This window comes from Ammospiza nelsoni, chromosome 5 (genome assembly GCF_027579445.1).
Source record: "Ammospiza nelsoni isolate bAmmNel1 chromosome 5, bAmmNel1.pri, whole genome shotgun sequence".
NCBI classification, from domain to species: Eukaryota; Metazoa; Chordata; class Aves; order Passeriformes; family Passerellidae; genus Ammospiza; species Ammospiza nelsoni.
The window spans coordinates 60,315,403-60,337,325 of NC_080637.1; the positions used below are offsets into that span (position 1 = coordinate 60,315,403).

The following is a 21,923-nucleotide window of genomic DNA, read 5'->3' on the forward strand; positions in this document are numbered from 1 at the left end:
TGTATTTGGAGAACCAGCACTGACAGCAGAGCATGGAATGATGCCCCCCTTCCTTGAGGCTCAACCCTTCAGCCACTGACAAGAGGCAAAGGTATGCAAGGTAAGTGCTTCAGTGAATTCCAGGGGAATTTTATACCTTCTACATACTCCTTCAGGACTGTTTGTGAGTGTAGATATGCTATAGAAAATGTACCATGGGTAGTATTCTCAGAGATTCTAAGTAACTCAGGCCTATGAGTGAATTGCTGTTGTGCTGTTGTGCTTATAGGAAATTCTGTATGAATCTTTAGTTAAATTGTTCTCAATTAAACTATGGACTAAGTGCTGTTAAGTTTAAGTGCTATTAAACCTTCAGTCATAAACTACTGGTCAGATCTGGGGTTCAGTTCAGCAAGGGGGGGTCCACTCTGAACTTAGTGACTCAATGGGAACATCTCCCTTAATCATTTTATCCTTACCCTTTTTGTATCCCCACCATCCTCAGAAATAAGTTTTGGTTGACTTTGGTTTTAATTGATTGATTGTAGATTTTAGTTTGCTTTTTCTCTGTGTGCTTTAACCACCTAGTAAATACTGGAGTGAACTTTGTTGAATGGACTTTGCCACACTTTCATTTTTATATTAAACCTGGTTTTGCTGATCCTTTGCTGGCAATTCTTTGAGTGACCTTAAAGCACTCCTTAGTGCCAGTGTGAAAGCTTGCCAACAGCTCTACTGCAGTGATTCCTTACCTGTTTTAAAGATTATTTCTCCCTCCAGTGTCACTTAGTTGGCGGAAACACCAACCAACCCAGCAGAGTATCACTTCTGACAAAGTGTGAGTTGAGCCAAGGCCTACAGAGACAGCCTGGAGCAAACAGCCATGGCCAAACTCCTCTTCCAGGGCAAAGATCAAGTTTTCTATTCCTGCTGCAGCAGTTACACAACAGCAGAAATCAGCTGCTCTATGTGGAGAACCAGCAGTAACAACAGAGCATGGGAGGAGTTGCAGGAGCTGTCTTCAGGGCCCAAGTGCTTAAAGCACTGTTGTTCAAACACCCCTTTCCTGACCCCACAGCTGTTTCCCTGACACAGCAAGGTGGTGCCTCTGCAGGCTGAGCAGGTGAGGTTACAAACTGTAAGAATTTACTTTGACAGAATAGTCAGGGTTGGAAGAGACCTCTGCAGACCATTTAATCCAAGCCCCCTGCCCAGGCAGGGTCACCTGGAGCAGGTGACACAGGAACAAGTCCAGGTGAGTTTGGGATGTCCACAGAGAAGGAGACTCCACATCCTCCCTAGACAACTGTTCAGGGCTCTGCCACCCTCAGTGTACAGAAATTCTTCCTCATGAGGTGGAACTCCTTGCTTTATGTTTATGGCCATTGCTCCTTGTCCTGTTGCTGGACACCACTGAGGGGAGCCTGGCACCGTCCTCTTGGCACCCACCGTTGAGATATTTGTATGCATTGAGATCCCCTCTGAGTCTTCTCTTCTCTGGACTAAACAGGCCCAGCTCCTGCAGTCCCTCCTCATAAGAGATGCTCCAGACCCCTCATGTTTATGGCCCCTGCTTGATCCTCTCCAGGAGCTCCTTGTCTTTCCTGCACTGTGGAGACCAGAACTGAACACAGCACTCCCTCTCCAGGGCTGGGAGCCTCACTTCTGAGAGGGTGCTCATTTCCAGCAGAATCAGATTGTTCAATGTGGAGGATTTTAAATCAGCTTCATCTTTCAGGTAACAAGCACAGCACCTTGAACTGACACCCAATCACACAGCTATGGGGTAAGAAGAGTTTCTGTTCAACACAAGCATTGAAGTGAAACAAAACAGGGCAGTACAACCACTCCTTCCTGCAAAATCCTTTCATACCTGAAGTTTCAGTTTGAGGAGGTCAAAAGCAGCACAGGAAAACCTATTACCCATAACCTGCACACCCAAACCCTTCAAGTGACCCCTGGCAGGGAAGCAGCTCCCTCATTCGTGCTGTGGAGGGGTTGGAAGGATTTACATGTCACATCTTTGCAGTTAGAGCTCTTTTATTGTTACCTTTCCTGGGTGTGTGTGGTTACAGGCACGGTCAGGGCTTGTCGTCGCTGTAGTAGCGCTGCTTCATGGCTCGGTATTTCCTCAGGAAGTACAAAGCCTCCAGCTCCTTTATAACAAACTCTCCCCGGGCAATCAGCTGCTTAATTTTTTCTGGGTCTGTCTCATCTTTGTTTTTTAGAAAAGCTGCTTTCAAACGGCTTCTGAAGTAGTCTGCTCCTTTGGGATACTCCCTTCCAAGGTACAGCAGCTTGGGGAGAAAAGAATAATAATGTGGTTTTAATTAACTGAGTGCACAGTGAAAGGGGGTTTGTTTTCTGGTTAAGGAAAGTGCTGGTGGCATTTGAGACACTTACATTTTTGTACAGTTTTATCACTTCACTTCTTAAAGAATTGGCCATTCTCACATTTCAGTGAACTGTGTCCTTGTGTGATTTTTTTTGGTTTGTTTGGGTTTTGTTACCTGAAGGATAATCAATTTGAAATTAGCCTTCTCTGGGAGTCAGTGAACCGCCTCAGCCTTCCTGAAACTTCTGTATCTTACCAAGCCCCATTTGCTCTGATTCTGGTTCTACTCCATCTCTTCTTTCTTTTTCTTTCCTGCTTTTTATTCTATTTAGCTTCTCATTGTCTTCTCCCCTCCCCCCTCAAACAGAAACAAGAAACTTCTAATAACTTTCAACAACTGGGACACTTTGTGCTGTTCATTGGCTGCTTTCTCACACCCTTACAATTCTGCACCTGCTGGCCTGGCTGCTTCTGTGGTCTACTAAAAAACTGTATCTACATATTTTTATATATATACATATATATATATAAATAAAAAGATATCTAAATAGAATCCATATTGATGTATTTTATGTATTCACATAGTAATGTTTATAATAACATATTTTGATGTATTTATTTCTATCTCCACATATATTTATGTATCACATATTCCTATGTTGTATATATAGATATATCCATTTTATAAATATACGTTTATATTCCTGCAACTGTCACATTCATAAATTTTGCTTTTTTAAGGACTCTTCAAGTGCGTTACAAATTGAGTCCAGTGTGCACCGGCAAAACGTAAGGACAAGTGACAAAGTAACTGATTCTTATTTCTGTATTCTGTGATTTTCAAAATCACAGGAAAGAACCTTAAAGATTATCTCGTCCCAACCCAGGGCCGAAGGTGGGCAGGGACACCTTCCACTGTCCCGGCTTGCTCAGAGTCCCGCCCAGCCTGGCCTCGGACGCTGCCAGGGACGGGGCAGCCAAAACCAAACCACAAGCGAATGGAATCCAGTCCAGCTCCCGCTGCGGGGCCCCCTCGGGCCGCCGCCTCGCCCTGGCTCTGCCCGCCGCCCGGTTCCCCGCGGATCCCGGCGAGGCCGGACCGGGATCTCACCCGCTGCTCCTGGAACCGCCGCCGTGCCGCTTTACGACAGCGCCGGGAGCGCCCGGCCCGAGCTGCGCCTGCGCCGCCGCCGCCGGGGCAGCGGGCGGGGCCCGAGGGGGGCGGGAGCCTGAGGGAGGCGGGCACGGCCACGGGCACCGCCGGGGGAACCGGGAGCCTGAGGGAGGCGGGCACGACCACGGGCACTGGGAGCCTGAGGGAGGCGGGCACGGGCGCTGGCGTCCTGAGGGACACGGGCACCGGCGTCCTCAGGGACACGGGCACCGCCACTTGCGGCGGGATCGCATCCTGAGGGACACGGGCACTGCCACCCTTGGCGGAATTGCATCCCGAGGAACGCGGGCACCGCCACCCGCGGCGGGATCGCGTCCTGAGGGACACGGGCACCACTACGGGCACCGCCACCTGCGGCGGGATCGCGTCCTGAGGGACACGGGCACCGGCTTCCTCAGGGACACGGGCACTGCCACCTGCGGCGGGATCGCATCCTGAGGGACACGGGCACCGCCACCCGCGGCAGGCCATGGTGGGGCAGGGAAGGGGCCTGGGTACGGGTTACATGGTGGGATCGGGAAGGATGAGGTGTGGAGTAAAGCGGGGTGTTCTTGTGAGCTGCCGAAGTCCCGGGAGGTGGGAGAAAGGCTTTGAGGATGAAAGAAGCAGCCGAGGGCCGCGTTATCTGTGGTGTGAGCCCTTGTGCCGTGGGTTGCTGCTGTGGCTGCTCCGTGTGGAGCCAGCCGGGAGGTGGCTCACACTTTGTTGCCAGAATGGCTCCGTAGTAAAAAACTTCATTCCAGGAGTCATGTATTAGTGGTTAATTTTCTGCAGTATTGAAATTCTTGTCATTATAGTTTTTCAATAGATGATCACATCCAATTTTAACAGAGTAATACTGTTTTTCTAATTATTCCTTTCTAGCTCATACATTGTTTTCTGATGTTCTCTTTCCTTTTTTCCCCCTTCTCATCTTTTAGGCTCCAAAAAAAAAGGTTGGTGGGCAGAAATACGCTTTAGTTCACTGTTGTGTTTATTTTTTTATCCGATTTTTTTGGTTTTTTTTTCCTGAGGCAGCTGGCCAGGGTTAATGAATCTGAAGGGGGAAGAGGCGTCTCCAGGACACCGAGCTTTTGTGCCTTGAGCAGGGAAGCCAAATGTTCCTGCAGCGCTGCTGGAGGGAGCATGGCCAGCGCAGCCACTGCTTGTTTGGCTTGGCAACGGGTGTCCAGGGAGAGACGAGAGGCGCTGTCCTGGCTCTGTCCCCGCCATGAGGTGGCAGCAGGATCAGGGCAGTGACTGTCCCCCTGTCCCCTGGGCTCTGGTGGGGCCACACTTCCAGTGCTGTGTCCAGTTCTGGGCCCCTCACTGCAAGATGGGCATGGAAGGGCTGGAGCACCAGGTACAGCTGTGAGGGTGAGCCTGGAGAAAAGGAGGCTCAGGAGGGACCTTCTGGCTCTGCACAACCCCCTGACAGGAGGGGGCAGCCAGGGGAATTCGGGCTCTGCTCCCAAGGAACAGGGGGTGAGGAATGGCCTCAAGCTGTGCCAGGGCAGCTCAGGTTGGACATCAGCAGGAATTTCATCATGAAAGGTTTGTCAGGCATTGGAAGGGGCTGCCCAGGGAAGTTTGGAGTTGCCATGCCTGGAGGTGTCCAAGGAAAGCCTGGTCATGGCACTCAGTGCTCTGAGCTGGGGGACAATGTGGGGATTGGGCACAGCTTGGACTTTATGATCTTGGAGGCCTTTTCCAACCTGAATGCTTCTGGGATTCTGTTATTTGAGCCATAGGCTAGACACAGAATAAGGGGAGTGAAGGGAGAGCAGGCAGAGAAGTCCACAGGAAATTGAGTTGCATGAATTGGTCCTGTAGGTTATCCTTAATTCAGTGATAATGAATTTATCTACCCCTCCCCAGCTCTTCTCAGTGCTCTGTTAAGTCAGGAATGTGAAAAGAAATTGACTAAAACTTGATTTTAAGTAATTGAAACAGGCAGGTTTTCCGTTTTCAGTTTATTTATTTATTTTCCGAAATGAAAAGAACAAACTCTTCCCTGAAATCCTAATGGGTAGCAGTGTGACTTTTACTTGACTCTATTTTGGGATAATTTTGCAAATGAATGCTTAGGTACTAAATGCAATAAGATGCACTCAGACTCTGGTGACACTTAACTGTCACCATTGTATTTGTCCCAGCTTCATGGCAATCTCTGTACTCAAAGTTGCATTTATATATATATTTATGCCAATGTATTTATTGCCATGCCAAGTAGTGTGAAGTGAGCAAGTAGTTATTTATATCTGAATGTGTGACAGTTGAAATCAAAGTGTGAAATAAGTGTGTGTGAAGAGAGAACAGTGGTCAGATACTTTCTGAGAACCTCAAATTTAAAATATAGTTATTCTAGGATATGCTGGAGGTGAACAGTGAACTGTCTGGAATGAGATTTTATAACAGAAAAGAGATTTCTTTGCTATTTTTTCTTGTAAATTAGTTGCTTCTAAATGCCAGGCTTGTCCCAAAATACATTTTCCAGAATTTCCTAGAATGTTTGAAGTTGTAGTATCTACTTTCTTAGCAGATCTTCCTGCTATTCAATTTCTACATTAAACCAAAAGATTTTAATGCTCTTGTGTTGTGGCTGTGTTTGGGAATGTCTAGCATAGAAAAATGCATTAATTTTAAGACCTTATCATAAAAAAGAGAAGAGAAAAAATTTAGTCCAGCATGTGCATTACTATTCTGGGGGCTTGGCTGTCTAGAGAGGGTAAAATCTTAATTGAGGGATCACATTGGAAGGGCAAAGTTATAGAGTTATAAAACTGCCAAAGTGTATTAAATAATACTGACATTTGTTTTCTTCTCCCTTACTGCAAACATGAAATTCAATGGCAAAAAGGGAAAGAAAGGAAAGGCAGCGAGGCTGAGAGGTACTGTGCACTTCATTTCGAGGGAATGTGATGGACAAACTGTTAATTTTAAATAAATGGACAGAAGGCCCTGAACTAGATGTGAATTGCTGTCTCTGTTTCACAAATGGAAATGTTCTTCCCTCTTTCCTGGTGTGACCAAACTCCCTGTTCCTTGATGCTGCCCCTCCCTTCCCTCTCAGAGCAATACTCTCTTCTCTAGTTATCCCTACTGCAATTAGCAAGTTGGGAACAATTAACTTGCCATTAACCCATCCTGCTGGGGGCTTGGGCATGCTGTGACTGCCTGGAAGTGACTGCTAATCACTGGTGAGCTTTTGTGGTGAGAGTGGAAGCTCAGGTGGGCACAGGCAGATTTGGGAGCTGCTGCTGCTCTTGCCTCAGTGCAGCACACACTTGACATGATTTACTTGGAGGTGATGACATCAAGTCACTGTCTGGGGACATCTGGATGGCACACAGGCTGTGCCATCTTAGGCTGAAGGCTTAGAGGTGGAATCAGTTCTAGTTTTCACATCCTCTCTAATTTTCTAGTCCCTATGGCAGCAAAGAGAAGCCAGGGCTGTGGAGTAGCAGATCCTGAAGTGGATTTCAGTGAACAAACAGCTGTAAAATTGAAATTGTAGGAAAGAAGAAGAGGAATTTGGGATTAAAGCACTGAGTTTCACTCAAGATTTTGGATTGAGAACCTGTGTCCATTGAAGCTGCTGATGGAGAGAGCACTTGCACACTGATGGGGCAGTGCCAGAGACAGTGTGTTTTTGTAGTATTCAAATAAATTTGGATCAATCTTCATATGGGAAATTTCTGTGCAGTGAAAGATAAACATTTATGTTGCTCATTTTATAGTGGTTTTCTCATGACAGCTGGTAACCAAATAATCTCTTAGATTGTATTTAGGAAAGCATAGTTATGCCCTTGATCTCTTTCCAAACCTCAGCTGAAGCCCTGTTACGAGCTCAACAAGAAGAAGAAGCAAGACTTGAAAGGGAGAGACTGTATCGAGAGCTCGTGGAAAGGCTCGAGGCAAAGGTTGGTCTTTTACTCAATGAAAAAATCTAATCCTATTTCTGAACTTGAGACAAGGCCTGTAACACACCAGTGATTTACAGGAATTCATTTCCTTATGCACTTATTGCTGGGAGCAATATTGAGAGATTTTCCAGTTTTGATAAATTTAAATACATTACCTTTTATCATATGTGTTTCTTAAGTTTGGTTAAATGCATTTTTTTATTTCCCATTTCCACTGTGCTTTTAACTGAATATATTTTTCATATTCCCCATGAGGATATTTGCTACAAATTCCTAATTGGTTCCCTGGTCAGGCAGATACAGTGATTTGTATTTGTATTTATATATATGTGTGTGTATTAGACTAGGTATATTTATTTTTCTGACCAGTCTGGCATTCAGAACAAAAACTGATTGGTAATAGATAAATATTTTTGTGTTTAAAAAGAAAAAAAAAAAAAGAGATTTACAACAAACTAAATTCTTTTGAAAGAGTCACTCTTGTCTACTCCTCTTGTACTTCACAGAATATTTTTTTCCTCCTAGGGAGAAGATGACCTTAAAACAATAGAAACTAAAAGGGAAGAAATAAAACAATCTTGCATGTTTTTTCCAAATTATCCTTACATATTGTAGCAGCTCCCATTAGAGCTGGCTCCAGGATGCTGATATGGAAACTGTTGAAGTGAGAGGCTGCAATCATATGTGACATTATGTTTATCATGTGGCTCAGCAGCTACTGTGATGACAATAACATATTTCAAACTACTGCAGTCTTCTCAAATGGATGTTTCATAAAAAAACCCCAAGTTTTCAGTGTTTGGATTTGTTTAAATAACAACTCATTCAAATATCCCCAATTTGTTTCTTCTATGTGAAATAATTGTAAGAAATAAGCCAAATATTGAACTGCTCTGTTTGGTATGTGTATTTTTTTAACAGTATGAAGGAGAGAGGGAGTCTGAACTAGCCCAATATAATTCACTGGCACAGAAGTTTCTTTCTGCAAAGCAGTGGAAAATGGATTACAGAGAACAAGCCAAGGTAAGTTTTCTTGCCAAGATCTGCCCAGAGGTTTGGCAAGGAAGAGACTTCAGGAGCTTTCAGTTCTTGAATGTATGTGAGTGCTATGGCAGCATTTTGAATTTCATCTCAAAGCAGTGGCAGGCCATGCTCACTCTCTTATCTTCTGTGCTTTGGAGCACACAGAAAAGAAATGTGGGCAAAGAGGAACCTGTTTGGTGATCAAGTATCAATGCCCCACACCTTACCCAACAGTCACAAGGAATTGTAATTTCAGATGTTCTGGTAGCTGTTCTTCCTCTTTTATTTCTTTAATTCATTCTGCTTTTAACCATTTCACCAAAAAAGTTCTGTCAGGGCTTAAAAAGAAATTCTGTAGATTATTTGTTTCAGTGGCCTCTGGATATCACAGGTCATCATTCAGAGAGAGAGGTTTGCCAGATTTTTGAAGGATGTGGCACAAACCCAGGTCAGGGCTGGAAATGTCTGAAAATGCAGCTAAAAGTTGATGTCTGCAGTTTAGGGTGACATCCATGGTGGCTGTATCAGCTCCCAGTGGCATTTTGTACCTGTCAAGTTCAATTTGAAGTGGTAAGGTGTGGAAATACAGCAGATTTCACTCTTGAGAATCCTGCAGACACATCACTCAGTAACAGTCTGATCATGACATTTGGTCAGGTAAGGAACCAAAGGTTTAATATCCTACAGGCCTGTGGACACAAGGATTTTGTCTTTGTCTTGTTATTGCTTAATCCTGTTAAAGTCTCTGCAGAGCAACTCCACAATCATGTTGGATAAATCATGTAGAGAGGACTTCTGAAATTCCTGCAGTTCAGCCTCCTGCACCAAGCAGGGCAAAGTCTGAAGTTAAATCAAGGTGCTCAGTTGGGTTTTGAAATGTTTAAAAGTTGGAGGTACCACAGCATCTTTGACAGCCTTACAACTCTCACTATAACCATTTTTCTCTGAATGCAGTTGGCATTTCCCTGTTGCAGCTTGTGATCATTGCCAGCTGTTGTTTGTGGATGTTTTTGACAAACTAGAACTATTGATTTTAAAATAAGTCTGATAAAACACTGGTAGATTATGGGAAATACCAGAGTTTCTTTTAGTCTGTTGTTAAGATTATTTAGCATAAAATAAATATATAATACCAAATACTGAGTTTCCATATCTATTTCTGATGAATTTCAATTTAGATGAAGATATGCATTTACAACTTACCATGAAATTTACCCTTTTTCTCAAAAAAATGCTGTTACTTCTAAGAATGTGATGATAAAAGTGAAGCTCTCTTTTAAGTGCAAAAATCTAAAAAAAAGAAATCAGATGTCTTACTACTGAAAATTGATCACTCTTCTATACAGGAGTTTGCAGTGCACTCAGCACTGCCCTATTGTTGCTTCGTTTGAAGTCAGTGGGAATGCTGCTGGAAGTGGTTGGGAATGCAATCCTATAAGTGCTTTGCTTTAAAAGATACATTTTCCTTTGCAATGCAATTTTCAGCAGCATGGGGTTATTAATCTTCACAGCAAACAGGGGGACAATGTTTTCTTAATATCCTATTCTAGGGATGAAAAAATTCCATTATGGGTAGTAAATTGATCCCATGAGCCAATGTTAGGCTTATGTTTGCCATTAAGTGGGTTTAGTCTGCCACTGATTTTTTCCTTCCACCTCTTATAGGAATGACCAAGAATTGATTTGAAAATAAAATTATTTTTAAAAAGCCCTGATCTAGGATTTCACATTTCTACCAGAGGTTTCTGCAACAGGATAATTGATGCTGGTAAGGGAGAGGAAATCTCCTTCAGAGGCAGAGAAAGGAGGAGTAAATGTGTTGCAGTGGAGGCTCTTAATCAACTTTATTGCCAGTGTAGGAATTCTCAGTTTTCTTGGCAGAATCTGATCTGAGACCCACCTGCATCTTCCTCACTTCTGTTCTCTGTCATTTTATTCTTCCAGCCCCTCCCTTGTGGCAGGTACTGAATTCATTGTTTTTGTGGAGCAGAGCAGAACCCACTGATAAATAGCTATGAACAAGTGTCAGGTGGGCAGAAGCATCTTAACACATTAATATCAAAATAAACCTTTTTTTCCTGGCTTAGGGAAAATAAACCAGGTGGTGTTAGAATCCTGTTTAGATGCAGGTGTGGATTTGTCACTATAATATATTTGTCTTTCAGAATCCTCCTTTTTCTTGTAATAGCAGTGTGCAGCACACCTGTATCCACTTTTCTGTGCACTCTCCTGCAGTGGGAGCACTACCTGAGCTGTGATGGGACTCCTGACCCCACTGTGCCTCAGGAAATCAACACTTTCATGAGCTTGTGGTGTGATGAGCAAGATCAGGATGTTCAGCTTGTGATGGAGAAGGGGGAAGTGGTGCTGCATGTAAGTGTTTAAATGTGTATTTCAGTTTAACATATCCTTAACAGCCCTCTCTAACTCTATTTTCCCATTTTTCAATTTTTCTATTTTTCCTAAATTAGAGCTCTGTTGTTAACCCTGAAGAAGATGTGTATTGACTTTCAATATGCATTTAAGGGATTTTTGCGGTGTTTCTTACACTGAGGTCTAGCATTCCAACACCCATACTCCCTTCCATTTTAAACCAGAGCATAAAGCTCATGTCAGATATAAATGCTTTAGTGGACAACAGCCTCATTTTGTGACATTGAGCCAGTAAAATGTCATGTAAGAGCAAAAGTTCCCAGAACTGATTTTTACCAACAGAAGTCACCAGCCATTGATAGCATGTAAAGCAATTTTTAGCAATCTGTGCCTGCTCTGTAAATTCAGGATTTTATTTTCATTTATTCTGACTTTATGTTGTTTTTCAGAAAGTTAAATGGGGTCTTCTGCAAACTGGGGGGGAAAGTTGCATGTGTAATACAGGTTTCCTTGGGTTGGTTTGATTCTGAGTTATATTTCTTATCCATCTATTAAAAAAAAAAAAAGTTCTTTTTATGACCAAAATCTGTTTAGATGCAAAGGAAGGAAGTAGGTTTGCCTCATTTTTCATGACAGAACACACAATATGTTACAGATGGTGTCAGAACAAATACTTTTCCCATGTAAATGTTTTCTAGTTGATTGAGAAGTTGGAGTTTCTGCTCTTGGAGACAGCACCAGAAGACATCACAGATGAAAAACAAGAGCAGTACCTGCAAGTTATTCTGCAATTGCAGGATCTGCTTCACCAGAAATACAATGATGCTACCCAGAGCCTGCTCAAAGTGAGTGACGTTTTCTGCTTCAAAGCTGTGATTTGTGCACATAAGTTAACACCAAGTGTCCTTCAATGATGCTTGGCTCTGTTTGGTCCTAAACTGGCACAGAGATGAGTCTGTGAGTTTCCAAATCATGATTCTAGCACTCACCAGACTTTGTAATCACTCAAAACCCCTGAAAATCTGAACTTTACAGTGGAAAATCTCATCGTTAAGTCAGACAAGAATAAACTACTGGGAAATTTTGTGAGACTGGGGGATGATGATAAGAAGAGGTGCTGTGTGAAATTTGTTGACTGTGCCAAAAAATTGTAGATGTGAAAAGCAACTCATAAGGTTGCCTTGTACACATTTTTTTAATACAAGTTCATGTGAAAAGCAACTCATAAGGTTGCCTTGTACACGTTTCTTTATACAAGATCACGTAATTAAAATATTTTTGAAACTAAGATCTTGGGAAAGGTGAAGAGTACCCAAACAAGAAAATGAAATTGTGCTGGAGAGTCAGTTTTCTGAGCTGCATGTGTAGGTAGTGACCTTGCTATTTCAAGAATAATAATCATATATATAAAGTATGTTTAGCAAAGGAATATGAGTGAAATAGTGAACCAGTTGTATGGGCACAGACAAACCCCCCTGCAAATTAAGAAATGTTAAATTCTTGTTTACTGAATTCAGGATTAAGCTCCCAATAGAATTAGTATTTCACAAGTTTGATGCTGCCTAAATGATAAAATAATCTGTACAGTGCATCTGGGGTAGCAGTCCATTATTGCTCAGTAAATCCTCTTTTTGTTTGTTTTTTATAATTTATCCTGAGAATTAGGGAAATAATGGAAGAACCCATATTTGGCAGTACTTGGCTCACAGAATTTATGAAGTCAGAGAAAAAAAAGCAATGTAGTTCAAATTTTAAGCAACATATTTGAGTTTATAACTGTTGTGCTTTAATATATAAATACAACACAGCTGGGCTTGGTCTGGTGTCTTTTTATTCTTACATTTATTTATTTATTTATTCAAGTAAATGTAGGTAAATCACAGTGAAATAAATAACAAATTATTTCATTGGCTTTTTTCTTTGTAGATAGCTAGTATGTATGAAGATTCTGAAAGTGGGAATATGCACACAGTCCTAAAGGATAAAAATGTTACTTTCTGTCTTTGGGCCAATCTGAAGATGAAAGTAAGGTACAGCACACTGAAATTATTAATTTGAAATGTGGCCTGGCTTTGTTGAGTAAACACTAAGAATCAATTTCTCATAATCTTTTTTTTTGTTGTTGAATAGCATCCATTCTGCAGGGTCTCAGTGCTGGCTGCTGCTAAGGAGGGGTTTAGAGATATAAAAATTTCTTTCTTAAAATGCAGCAAGCAGAACCCTGTCACTGACAACAAATTTGGAAGAAAAACAGTAAAGCTCATGAAGAAAATTGAAATTCCTCTGGAAGCAGTGTTTCTTGCTGATGCATTTAATATTTTCTAAGTTGTTGCAGTTGCTTGCAAAGCAGTGAATGATACTTTGTGCTCAGTTAGAGAAAATAATTTAGAGCCTGGGATGCACTATCATTTCTGAATCTAAGTTTTGTGGTTTTATTGGATTACCATATAAATGGTACATTGTCAAAATGAAATTTTGAGCAGACTTCCTACTCCCACTCATAAACATAAGGACTAAGTTATTAAAAGCTTGGCTAAGCACCTGTTGTTGTGAGTTTTGTTAAGATGAGTGGAAAGGTGAGTGCTGAGCAGTGTCAGACTGACCTGCAGGAAGAACCCGTATGGGTTAAGTGTTAAAGCCTTGTGGGCAGCAGAAAGATTCATTTAAAGTATTCAACCAACAATTAAAAGCTAGGTGTTGCTTTACTGGAAGATTTTAGAACTTATGCCTAGCTTATCTTATTCAAAAGTAAGTATTGTTTGAATTATTTTGAAAGAGAGAGTGATGTAACACAGACAGCTGTGCAGGAATTTTCCCAATAAATTAGTCGGTTTTACCAGGAATGTAGTTTCTAGAAGAGCTGCCATCTGATCCTGCCTCATTGTCATCCTGTCAAAACTTATTTTGGAAACTTCTGATCCCCTTGATGCAGCTGTGGCTTTGCTGCAGGGTCTCACAGAGAAATGCTGTGGGATGGCACTGGAGCAAATCCCAGCAGAGATGTGACATTGTGAGGAATCCCCGCAGAGATGTGACATTGTGAGGAATCCCAGCAGAGATGTGACAGTGTGAGGAAGCAGCAGTGCAGTGCTGCTGTGTGACCAGGCCCTGTGCTGTGTCCCTGCCCTTGCAGGTACAAGGACCACGTGTTCCAGGAGGCGGGGCACGCCTTTGAGCTGCCCCTGTCCCTGGCTCTGAGCAGCGTGGCCGTTCGCGTGCTGTACACCCGCTACGACCACGTGTCCCCGCTGTGGGTGCAGTGCCAGGGGCTGCCGAGGCAGGAGGGCGCCGCCACCCTGGAGTCAGCTGAGCAGCCGCAGGACACTGGGCAAGGATCAGCAGAGGAGGAGGAGGAAGGCACGGAAGAACCCAGCGTGCCTGCTGCAGAAAAAACGGGTTCTAAGGGCAGAAAGGTGGGTAAAAACCTCCTCAAAGGATACCCTACACTGCTCTTGTAAACTTCAGGCTCAGTCACAGTGTTCTGTGCAGGACAGCCAAATCCTTACATGTTTCATAGGAAAAGGCAGTTTGTGTCACAGTGTCATAGATCTTCTCAAGGGAATGCAAAGATGGGAAGTTTGGACAGGGTGTGCAATTGGCATTTGGTTGGTGGTTTAAGAGAAGGATCAAGCATGAAGTGCCATTGCAAGATATTTCTGTAAATCTCTGGCATAAATACAGATTAATGGATTCTGCTTCTGCAAAACTGACAGCCCCACAAAAATCTCAGCAGGAATCCAATTTTAGGGAAATTTGCAGCATGCAGACTAAGATTCAGGGTTCAGTAGGTGTTGGCTGTGAAGTGCCTGGCTGTTGCTTGGTTTTGTGTTGTCCATACTGCATTTGGGGTTTTCACTCTGTGTATTTATCTGTGACTTTCAGATAAATGCCCTGTGTTCTCTACCTAAAATGATGCAGAAATAGCTGACAAAACATCAAGTTTTAGGCCTTCTTATATGTTTGGAGCAATTTCATGGGATAATATGAATGGAAGGGGACCCACAAGGATCCTTGAGTCCAACTCTTAAGTGAATAAATTCTGGGATCCACACAGGGATCAAACAGGGATTGAACCTTTGTCCATGATCATGGCTTTTCTCCTTTTCAGTCCCTAACACCTTTGTAATGAATCAGATCATTACAAAACCCTGCTTCTCTTGGTTCCTTTTTTTTATATGACACATCTTATCTTTTGGCACTTTTCACCTACATTTCTCAGACTTTCTTTAAGCTGCTTCATTTTATTCCCTCTCTTTTTCTTTCCCAGGTCTTGGCACTCGTTCTCTCAATCCATTTTGTGGATTTTCCACTTCCCTCTGAAGGCTCCACTTCTCTCAGCTTCTGTCCTCTCACCTCCTGTCCTGTTTGAGGAGATTTGTGTTCTTCCCAATGCTGGCAGGGAAGACCAAGGGATAACCTTGACCCTTTAGCAAGATTGGTACAAATGTTTGTGTATCCCTTCTCCTTGGGCCTCCTTGGAGGAGGTGATACCTTCTTCTTCATTGTGTTTGTCTCTGACTATTGGAAAAATGTCTCTTGCTTTTTGTCTAGAAGAGTTCTGCCTCACTGAAGGAGACCAGCAATAACAAAGATGATATAAAGGAGACACAGGAGGAAACTGAGAAGAATTCAGAAAATTTGGAGGAGCCATCACAAGGTATTTGGTTATTTTTTATGTGCAGCACACTTAGGCTAAGTATTTTATGTGTTAAAAATTCCCTGTGAGTGTGGGGTGGCCCTGGCACAGGGTGCCCAGAGAAGCTGGGGCTGCCCCATCCCTGGAAGTGTCCAAGACAGGATGGATGGGGCTTGGAACAACCTGGGGTAGGTGAAGGTGCCCAGGGGGCTGGAACTGGACTGAAAAGGTCCTTCCAACCCAGGCCATTCCACGATCCATGGACACACTGCAATATCTCCATGTGAATGGAGCAGAGTTTATAAATACAGGGATGTTTTGATAACACTTGGGGTTTGTTGGCATTTGTATTAATGATTGTTAAATCATGAGGGGAGATAACAGGACAGATGGAGTTTGTCCCCATACATATTTTTATTTCTTTATGCTTATGGACATGTTTATCATGTTTAGATAGATATGTGTATTATTATACATGTGTTTATGGGTGAGACACACAATCTTTATGAATCTGCCAGGCTCTGGGGAGATTTACTTCCTCAGAAAATGATGATTCCAGTGCATATCATGGTAGGCATTGGTGTAGGGTGGGATGGTACTGAGTATTACCTGAATGGGTGCTTAAAGTGAGAGGGCCTAATTCTAGGAACTAAAACTCTTTGTCTGTCTCACAAAAGTTACAGATTTCTCCAGTGTTGTGGTGTTGTCCTTTGGTTTAATAAGAATGTGTTTTCTTGTGGTACTGACTTAAATAAAACAACTGCAAACAGCTATTAGCATAATTTAGCTCCACTTTACAGCCTTTTTCTTCTGGTAAAAAACAAACCCCACCCCACAACACTTTGGACTGAGCGCAGTCCAGAGAACCATTTGTCAGACTAGACCCTCAAAGCAAGGTTTTCAAAAGAATATAAAGGACTTGGGCCTCATGTGGAGGAATTTGTATTTTATTTCTGTCAGGCTTTGAAAACCCCTACCACAGTATTAGATGATGTGGATGTGCACAATTATACCTGAGTGTTTTCCAGCTTTTTTATATGTTTTAATAAGGAAAGAAGGAAAAAACTGCTTTTTCTGGCATGCTCATGGTTTGCAAACTCTTTCAATCACGTTTGAGAAGAGCAGTGAGAGGGTGCTCAGTTACCTTAAGTGGGAAACAAGGAGTCAGGTAAACGAGGGTTAAAAACCAGAAATGCAACAACAGAGAAGAGTGACAGTTTCTCTGGATTTACCCTTATTGTGCCTCTGTTAAGGAGATAAATTACCTTGGGACAATAAATAGTTTCTTTAGAAGATACTTATATATCTTTGTGATATTATTTTAAAAAGCAAGCTGAAGTGTAAGCTACCACTGTAAAATGCACTAAAATGTTTTTTGCTACTTAGTAAGTTTGTTGTTCAGAATAACTCTAAAAGCACATTATGGTGGTGTGTGATACAGTAGAGTAAAACCTCTGCAGAATGTAACTAAATCTGACATTAACACCATCTTCATTTTTTTTTTTAAGCTTGAAGACAATTTATAGAGAGCATTCTCATTTTTTGATATGGTCCTATTCTCTCAGAGCAAATTTCATAACAATTAGAGTAGCTGTTTTTACAGTATTGAACACCTTTTTCTTGATTCCTGTCAAAAATAACTCCTCTCCTCCATGTGATGTTTTATGTGAGCTGGTTTGTTTTTTTAAAGAAAATATTTATGGCCATTTTTTCCACAGTGTTTCTGCCTTTTACTAACATTTTCCAACTAATTAAACCTTAATTTCATACATTTGTTCTATATATGTAATTATGCATAGGAAAAAAAAAAGGAATTATCTTTGTTATCTGAAAATTGTGTTTCATGTTAAATCCTCTTGCTCTTCCTAATTACCATGTCTTTCACCTTCAGCACATGACTTCTTTTATTTTTATATATCTCTTTATTTGCTTCATTTCTTTTCATATCAATACAATCTTACTAAACCTGCCTAGAATCTACTGTATTATTGTGCTTGTGAAATTCTTCTGTGGGTAGCGATGGACTCATTCTGTCAGTAAAACCTTATTCCCAAGAAAGCATTTGGAACTGCAAATCCAAAAGCTCAGCCCCAGTCCCGAGTGCTTTTCCTTGCCCCGCTCCTGCTGCCCCGGTTCCAGGGATGCTGAGGAGCGCCAGCAGATGGGGCTGGAACGCTGCACAGGGAAGCGCTCCCGGCACGGAGGGAACATCGGCACAGGGCAATGCCGGTGGGTCTGAGCACCGCTGAGCTCCCGCTGTCTGCTGCACTTCCAGAGGAGGAGGCCCCGCTGCAGGAGGAGCCGGCAGGCGGAGAAGAGGCCCCGCGAGTTGTGGATTTGGAGCAGCTGGTGCCCGTGGGGGGCGTGTTCCACATCTCTGTCCTGCGGCTGCCGCCCCAGGCCCAGGACGTCGGGGACTGGATCATGGTGGAGGTGAGGGAGGACAGGGAGCAGCCCCTGGGGTTTGTCACTGCTGTCACATGCACTGCACACGAGTTCTGAGAGCAAACTGACCAAGCAAGGTTTGCAAATCATCCGTTTTTCACACGTGAAAGGTGGGAGCACAGTGGTACCAAACCCCACTGCTGGTTCAGCTCCAGGCCCTGCAGGCTGGCTGAGGACTGTGGGCACGGGGTTCTGGTTTCCTCTAGCACCGACCCACCCCACAGAGGGCACTGCGGAGCTGGAAACCTTTAATAAGCACAATTCCCAAAAGGCCAAACCCAGAGGGCAGGGGAAGAGGCCCAGGATGTTCATTCCCAGCCCCTGTGGCCTCCCCTTCCCGCTGGCCCTGTGGGACAGTGCAATCGCAGCTGCCTTTGCCTGCCCTGCTCCCGGGGCCTGGGGCTCTGTGAGGAATGGCCGAGCCCCGCTGGCCCTGCCCTGAGGGCGCCTGCAGCAGCTCAGGAGGGGCCCAGGGCCTCCCAAGGCTGCTCTTCCACTTCCTCCAAAGCTGGGCTTGGACACCTGCAGGGTTAGCAAACCACTCTAAATGGGTGTTAAAAAGCTTTGCAGTGTTAGATGAACTCAAAGGAAAAAACCTGCGTTTTCTGATAAACCCCTTATTTGTCCTTTTCCTCTCTTGCCAAAGCTGCTGGATGTTGGACTGGAGGAGTATCCATATTCCCCAGGAAAGGCTGAAGATGGCACACAGGAAGCAGTACAGATCACCCTGAGGCTCCCTGATAATGTGATTTATTTTAAAGTGCCTGTGCTAGCCCGATGGGATCCTGCAGGTCTGAACTTCAGACATAAATTTATTTCAAATTTGAATAGTGGAATTTATACCTGAGTTAGACTGTTGTTACAGTCCAGCTGTAAAGATAAGGGCCAGTTTGGAGCCCAGAAATAGTTTGGGGACTTGAATGTTAATTGATTTGGGGATTTTACATTTTCTTTTTATTACTACTTCTTTGGTTTATTTTACTTCAGCATTACTGCCAGAAGCCTTCCATGTACATCTTTCCATCCTCTTTGTCCAGGCCAATGGTGGAGAACTGATGGCATCAGCAAGATAACCTATGAAGCAGAAAAAAAGAGCATCACCTTCAGCATGGGTGGCTTTTCTACAGTAGCCCTTCTCCAGGATGCTCACCTGAACCTGCCCTATCAGGCCTGGGAATTGCACCCTACTGGTGTGGATGAAGGCCTCTTCACAGTTACTGCAGTCTTTGCAACCATTCAGATACAAATTAAGGTACTGTCAATCATTTTTTAATCAAACATTTGCAGATAAAATCCCCCATAATTATTGTCCCTGATTAAGAATTTGGGATGCTTCTACAAGAGCAATTTGAATCTCTCTTCCTTTCCAAGCACTGCACTGGTTATTTAATGTCAGTTATTTACTATGAGAAATAGCACATTCACATAGCAGAAATGTGCATTTGCTCTGGAAAGTTTCAGTCAGTGCTTTGCTGCTGGTTTTGCCTTGCTGCATTCAAGCCTGTTCCCCCTCTTAGAGAGCTGAAAAGTTCCTCTCTCCTCCAGCTCTACCAAGAGAAATACAGGGAGTTCTAGCAGCCCACTACCCATGCTCCTTGTTTCTTCCCAAAGTTCAAGCTACTCATGATTATCCATCTGTTCATTGGTGTATAAATCAGTACACCAGTGTCATTTCTGATTCCTACACAAGGCTGGCTTTCTTCAGGATCTGTAAATGAAAGGTCACAGCCCAGAGTAGCAGATGATGTGGGTAATACCCAGCATAGCAAAAATATCAATATTTGAAGCCTAACCCAGAAAGGAGCTTCCATGACCAGTAAGTTGCTTTCACTGGTTTGTACAACAGGATAATCAGTGTATGTTGTCTTCAGTAGTGGTGGAAGAGGAGGAGGTGCTTTCCCACATCACAGGGAAATGGATGAGTCCTCTTGCCCTCAGAGCAGCCTTGAAAAGAGCTGGAGTGAACATTTTCCCAGCAGAGCACTCTCCCAAGTATGTCCCTGTGCCCAGGAAGGTGAGTGCCAGAGGTTCCTGGTGGCTTTTCCCTGTTTTCACTCAGGTCAGCCTTTGCTGCCCTGGGAGCTGCTGTGCTGCCAGCTGAGGCAGGGCAGAGTAAAGCAGGCTCTGGCCCTGCTGGAGCACAGGGAGAGGAGAGAGATGTGTTTGTCTGGTTTGTGTTGTCCCTGCAGGGTGCCCTGGCAGAAGTGAGGGCCTATGAACAGATGGCTCTGCTGGCAGCTGCTTTTGCTTTTGCTCACAGCAAGTGGAACGGAGAAGCAGGGCCAGAGCAAGTCGTGTTCAAGGTTTGTGGAGTCCCAAAGTTCCAGGGCAGGCCAGCATTGAGCCCATCCCCAGCTAAAACAATCAGCTCACCCTGGTGGCTTCAGCCCCTGCCCCAGTTCAGTGTCACAGGCTGCCCCTGAGAGCTCTCAGGGACACAAACCTCAGCAGCAAAGACACTTGCTAAGGAAAATGGAACTGAGAAGTCACCAAGGGAGGCTTTAGCCAGAGCTGGGGTGACAGAGCTTCATGCTCTCCAGAGGCCCCTTGAGAATCAGCTATCTGCTCTGCCAGCTTGTAAAGAACTGCTGGGACTTTGTTCCTGCCTGTAGGGTTTCTTTTGCTCCCTGCTGTTGGTTTGTCTCCACCTGTAATCTAAAACACATGGTTAAAACTTCTGCCAGCCAGACAAACACCCCCAGGTGTGGCTGGAGAAAGGCAGCACACCCCACTGTGAGAGCTGCAGTGGCTGTCTCTCACTCAGGTTAAATGCATGGGACACAAATACTGGAATTTGTGCTCTGACAGTGGCACAGGCTTCACCTCAGTGCATTTCTTCCTGCAATAGGTGAGTGAACATCTGACAGCAGGTTCTGCCAAAGGCAACCACTGGTCTCTTTTGATGTTCGATGGTGAGAAAGTGCAACACCTCAAGCTCACTGAAACCAGTGAAGCTTTTTCAGAAGAGGTGCAAGAAGAGTCTGAATTTCACTCCACACTCTACCATATGGTCAAGGAGTCTGCCAGCAATGAAGCCATGGAAAAAGTGGAAAGAGCTGGCTGTATGTTCATTGATTCTGTGTATCAGCTGCTCCTTGCTACCAGAGTCTTAGCATTCTCTTAAATGCTGCATGCTTTCCTTCAAAAGTTTTCAATGAAGTTACATTTCAAGTCTTAAATCCTTTTCTAGTCAAAACATTCAAACGGGTTCTAAAATGCAAACATTTTATCTTTGTTCAAGCAAAATAAATTCTTTATTCACTTGTGGCTAAGACACGTTTTATAGAAAAAAATGGAATGATTGAAAGAGGGAATTAAGGGAAGAACTGCAACAAAACACAATTGGTGACCAATGCCCAGTCTCCCTTAGAAGCTTGTCACAAAAGCATTTATACATACATACATACATATATATATATATATAAAAAATATATATATGTGTGTGTATATATATATATACATATATATATACATATACATATATCTATGTATATATATGCGTATGTATATACACATACATATATATATATATAGACACACATATACATACATATACATATATCTACATACATATATATACATATATACACGCACACACACACACACACATATATATATATATTTATATAGTATTTTTCCATCTAGGACTGGTTTGCAACAATGCATCAAACCAGGACACACTTACTGCAGTGTAGCTGATGTCACAAATTGTTACAAATGAGGAACCAGGAGAAGGGGACAGAACTACAGCTCTTAACCCTTCCCTGCCCTAATTGAAGTATTTGCACCCATCCTCAGATGTCTGAATATGCAGCCCAGACACTGGAGGAGCATCTCTTCTGCAGGTTTGGATGCTGTTTGTGTATCACAATCCCAAAAAGCTGATCTTAATCACTGATTATTTGTAATAAATTTATGTGTACAGTCAAATGAAGAATGCTTTGAAAGCCAAAAACTGCTACCTCTAATTAGGAAACTGCTACCTGTAATTAGGGAAAAGGAGAGCATGCCCTGAGCACTACACTTTATTTTTTACATTACCAAAATAATCTC

The 21,923-nt window shown here is 43.2% G+C and overlaps 2 protein-coding genes across 2 annotated transcripts; one reads left to right on the forward strand and one right to left on the reverse strand.

Moving 5' to 3' along the window:
• Positions 1–2,001: 2,001 nt before the first annotated feature.
• On the reverse strand, positions 2,002–3,479 carry ETFRF1 (electron transfer flavoprotein regulatory factor 1). The gene is made up of 3 exons (XM_059472900.1): positions 3,426–3,479; positions 2,383–2,489; positions 2,002–2,276 (listed from the first exon to the last, which is right to left on the reverse strand). The coding sequence occupies exons 2-3, from the start codon at positions 2,425–2,427 to the stop codon at positions 2,061–2,063; spliced, it is 261 nt and encodes an 86-aa protein (XP_059328883.1). The 5' UTR covers positions 2,428–2,489; positions 3,426–3,479; the 3' UTR covers positions 2,002–2,060.
• A 424-nt stretch (positions 3,480–3,903) lies between these two features.
• Positions 3,904–21,084, forward strand: LOC132073263 (dynein axonemal intermediate chain 7-like). The gene is made up of 15 exons (XM_059472176.1): positions 3,904–3,960; positions 6,328–6,358; positions 7,299–7,390; positions 8,315–8,416; positions 10,652–10,789; positions 11,488–11,634; positions 12,716–12,819; positions 13,923–14,202; positions 15,341–15,446; positions 17,701–17,858; positions 18,517–18,661; positions 18,908–19,122; positions 19,717–19,884; positions 20,060–20,173; positions 20,719–21,084. The coding sequence occupies exons 1-15, from the start codon at positions 3,958–3,960 to the stop codon at positions 20,992–20,994; spliced, it is 2,079 nt and encodes a 692-aa protein (XP_059328159.1). The 5' UTR covers positions 3,904–3,957; the 3' UTR covers positions 20,995–21,084.
• Positions 21,085–21,923: the final 839 nt, after the last annotated feature.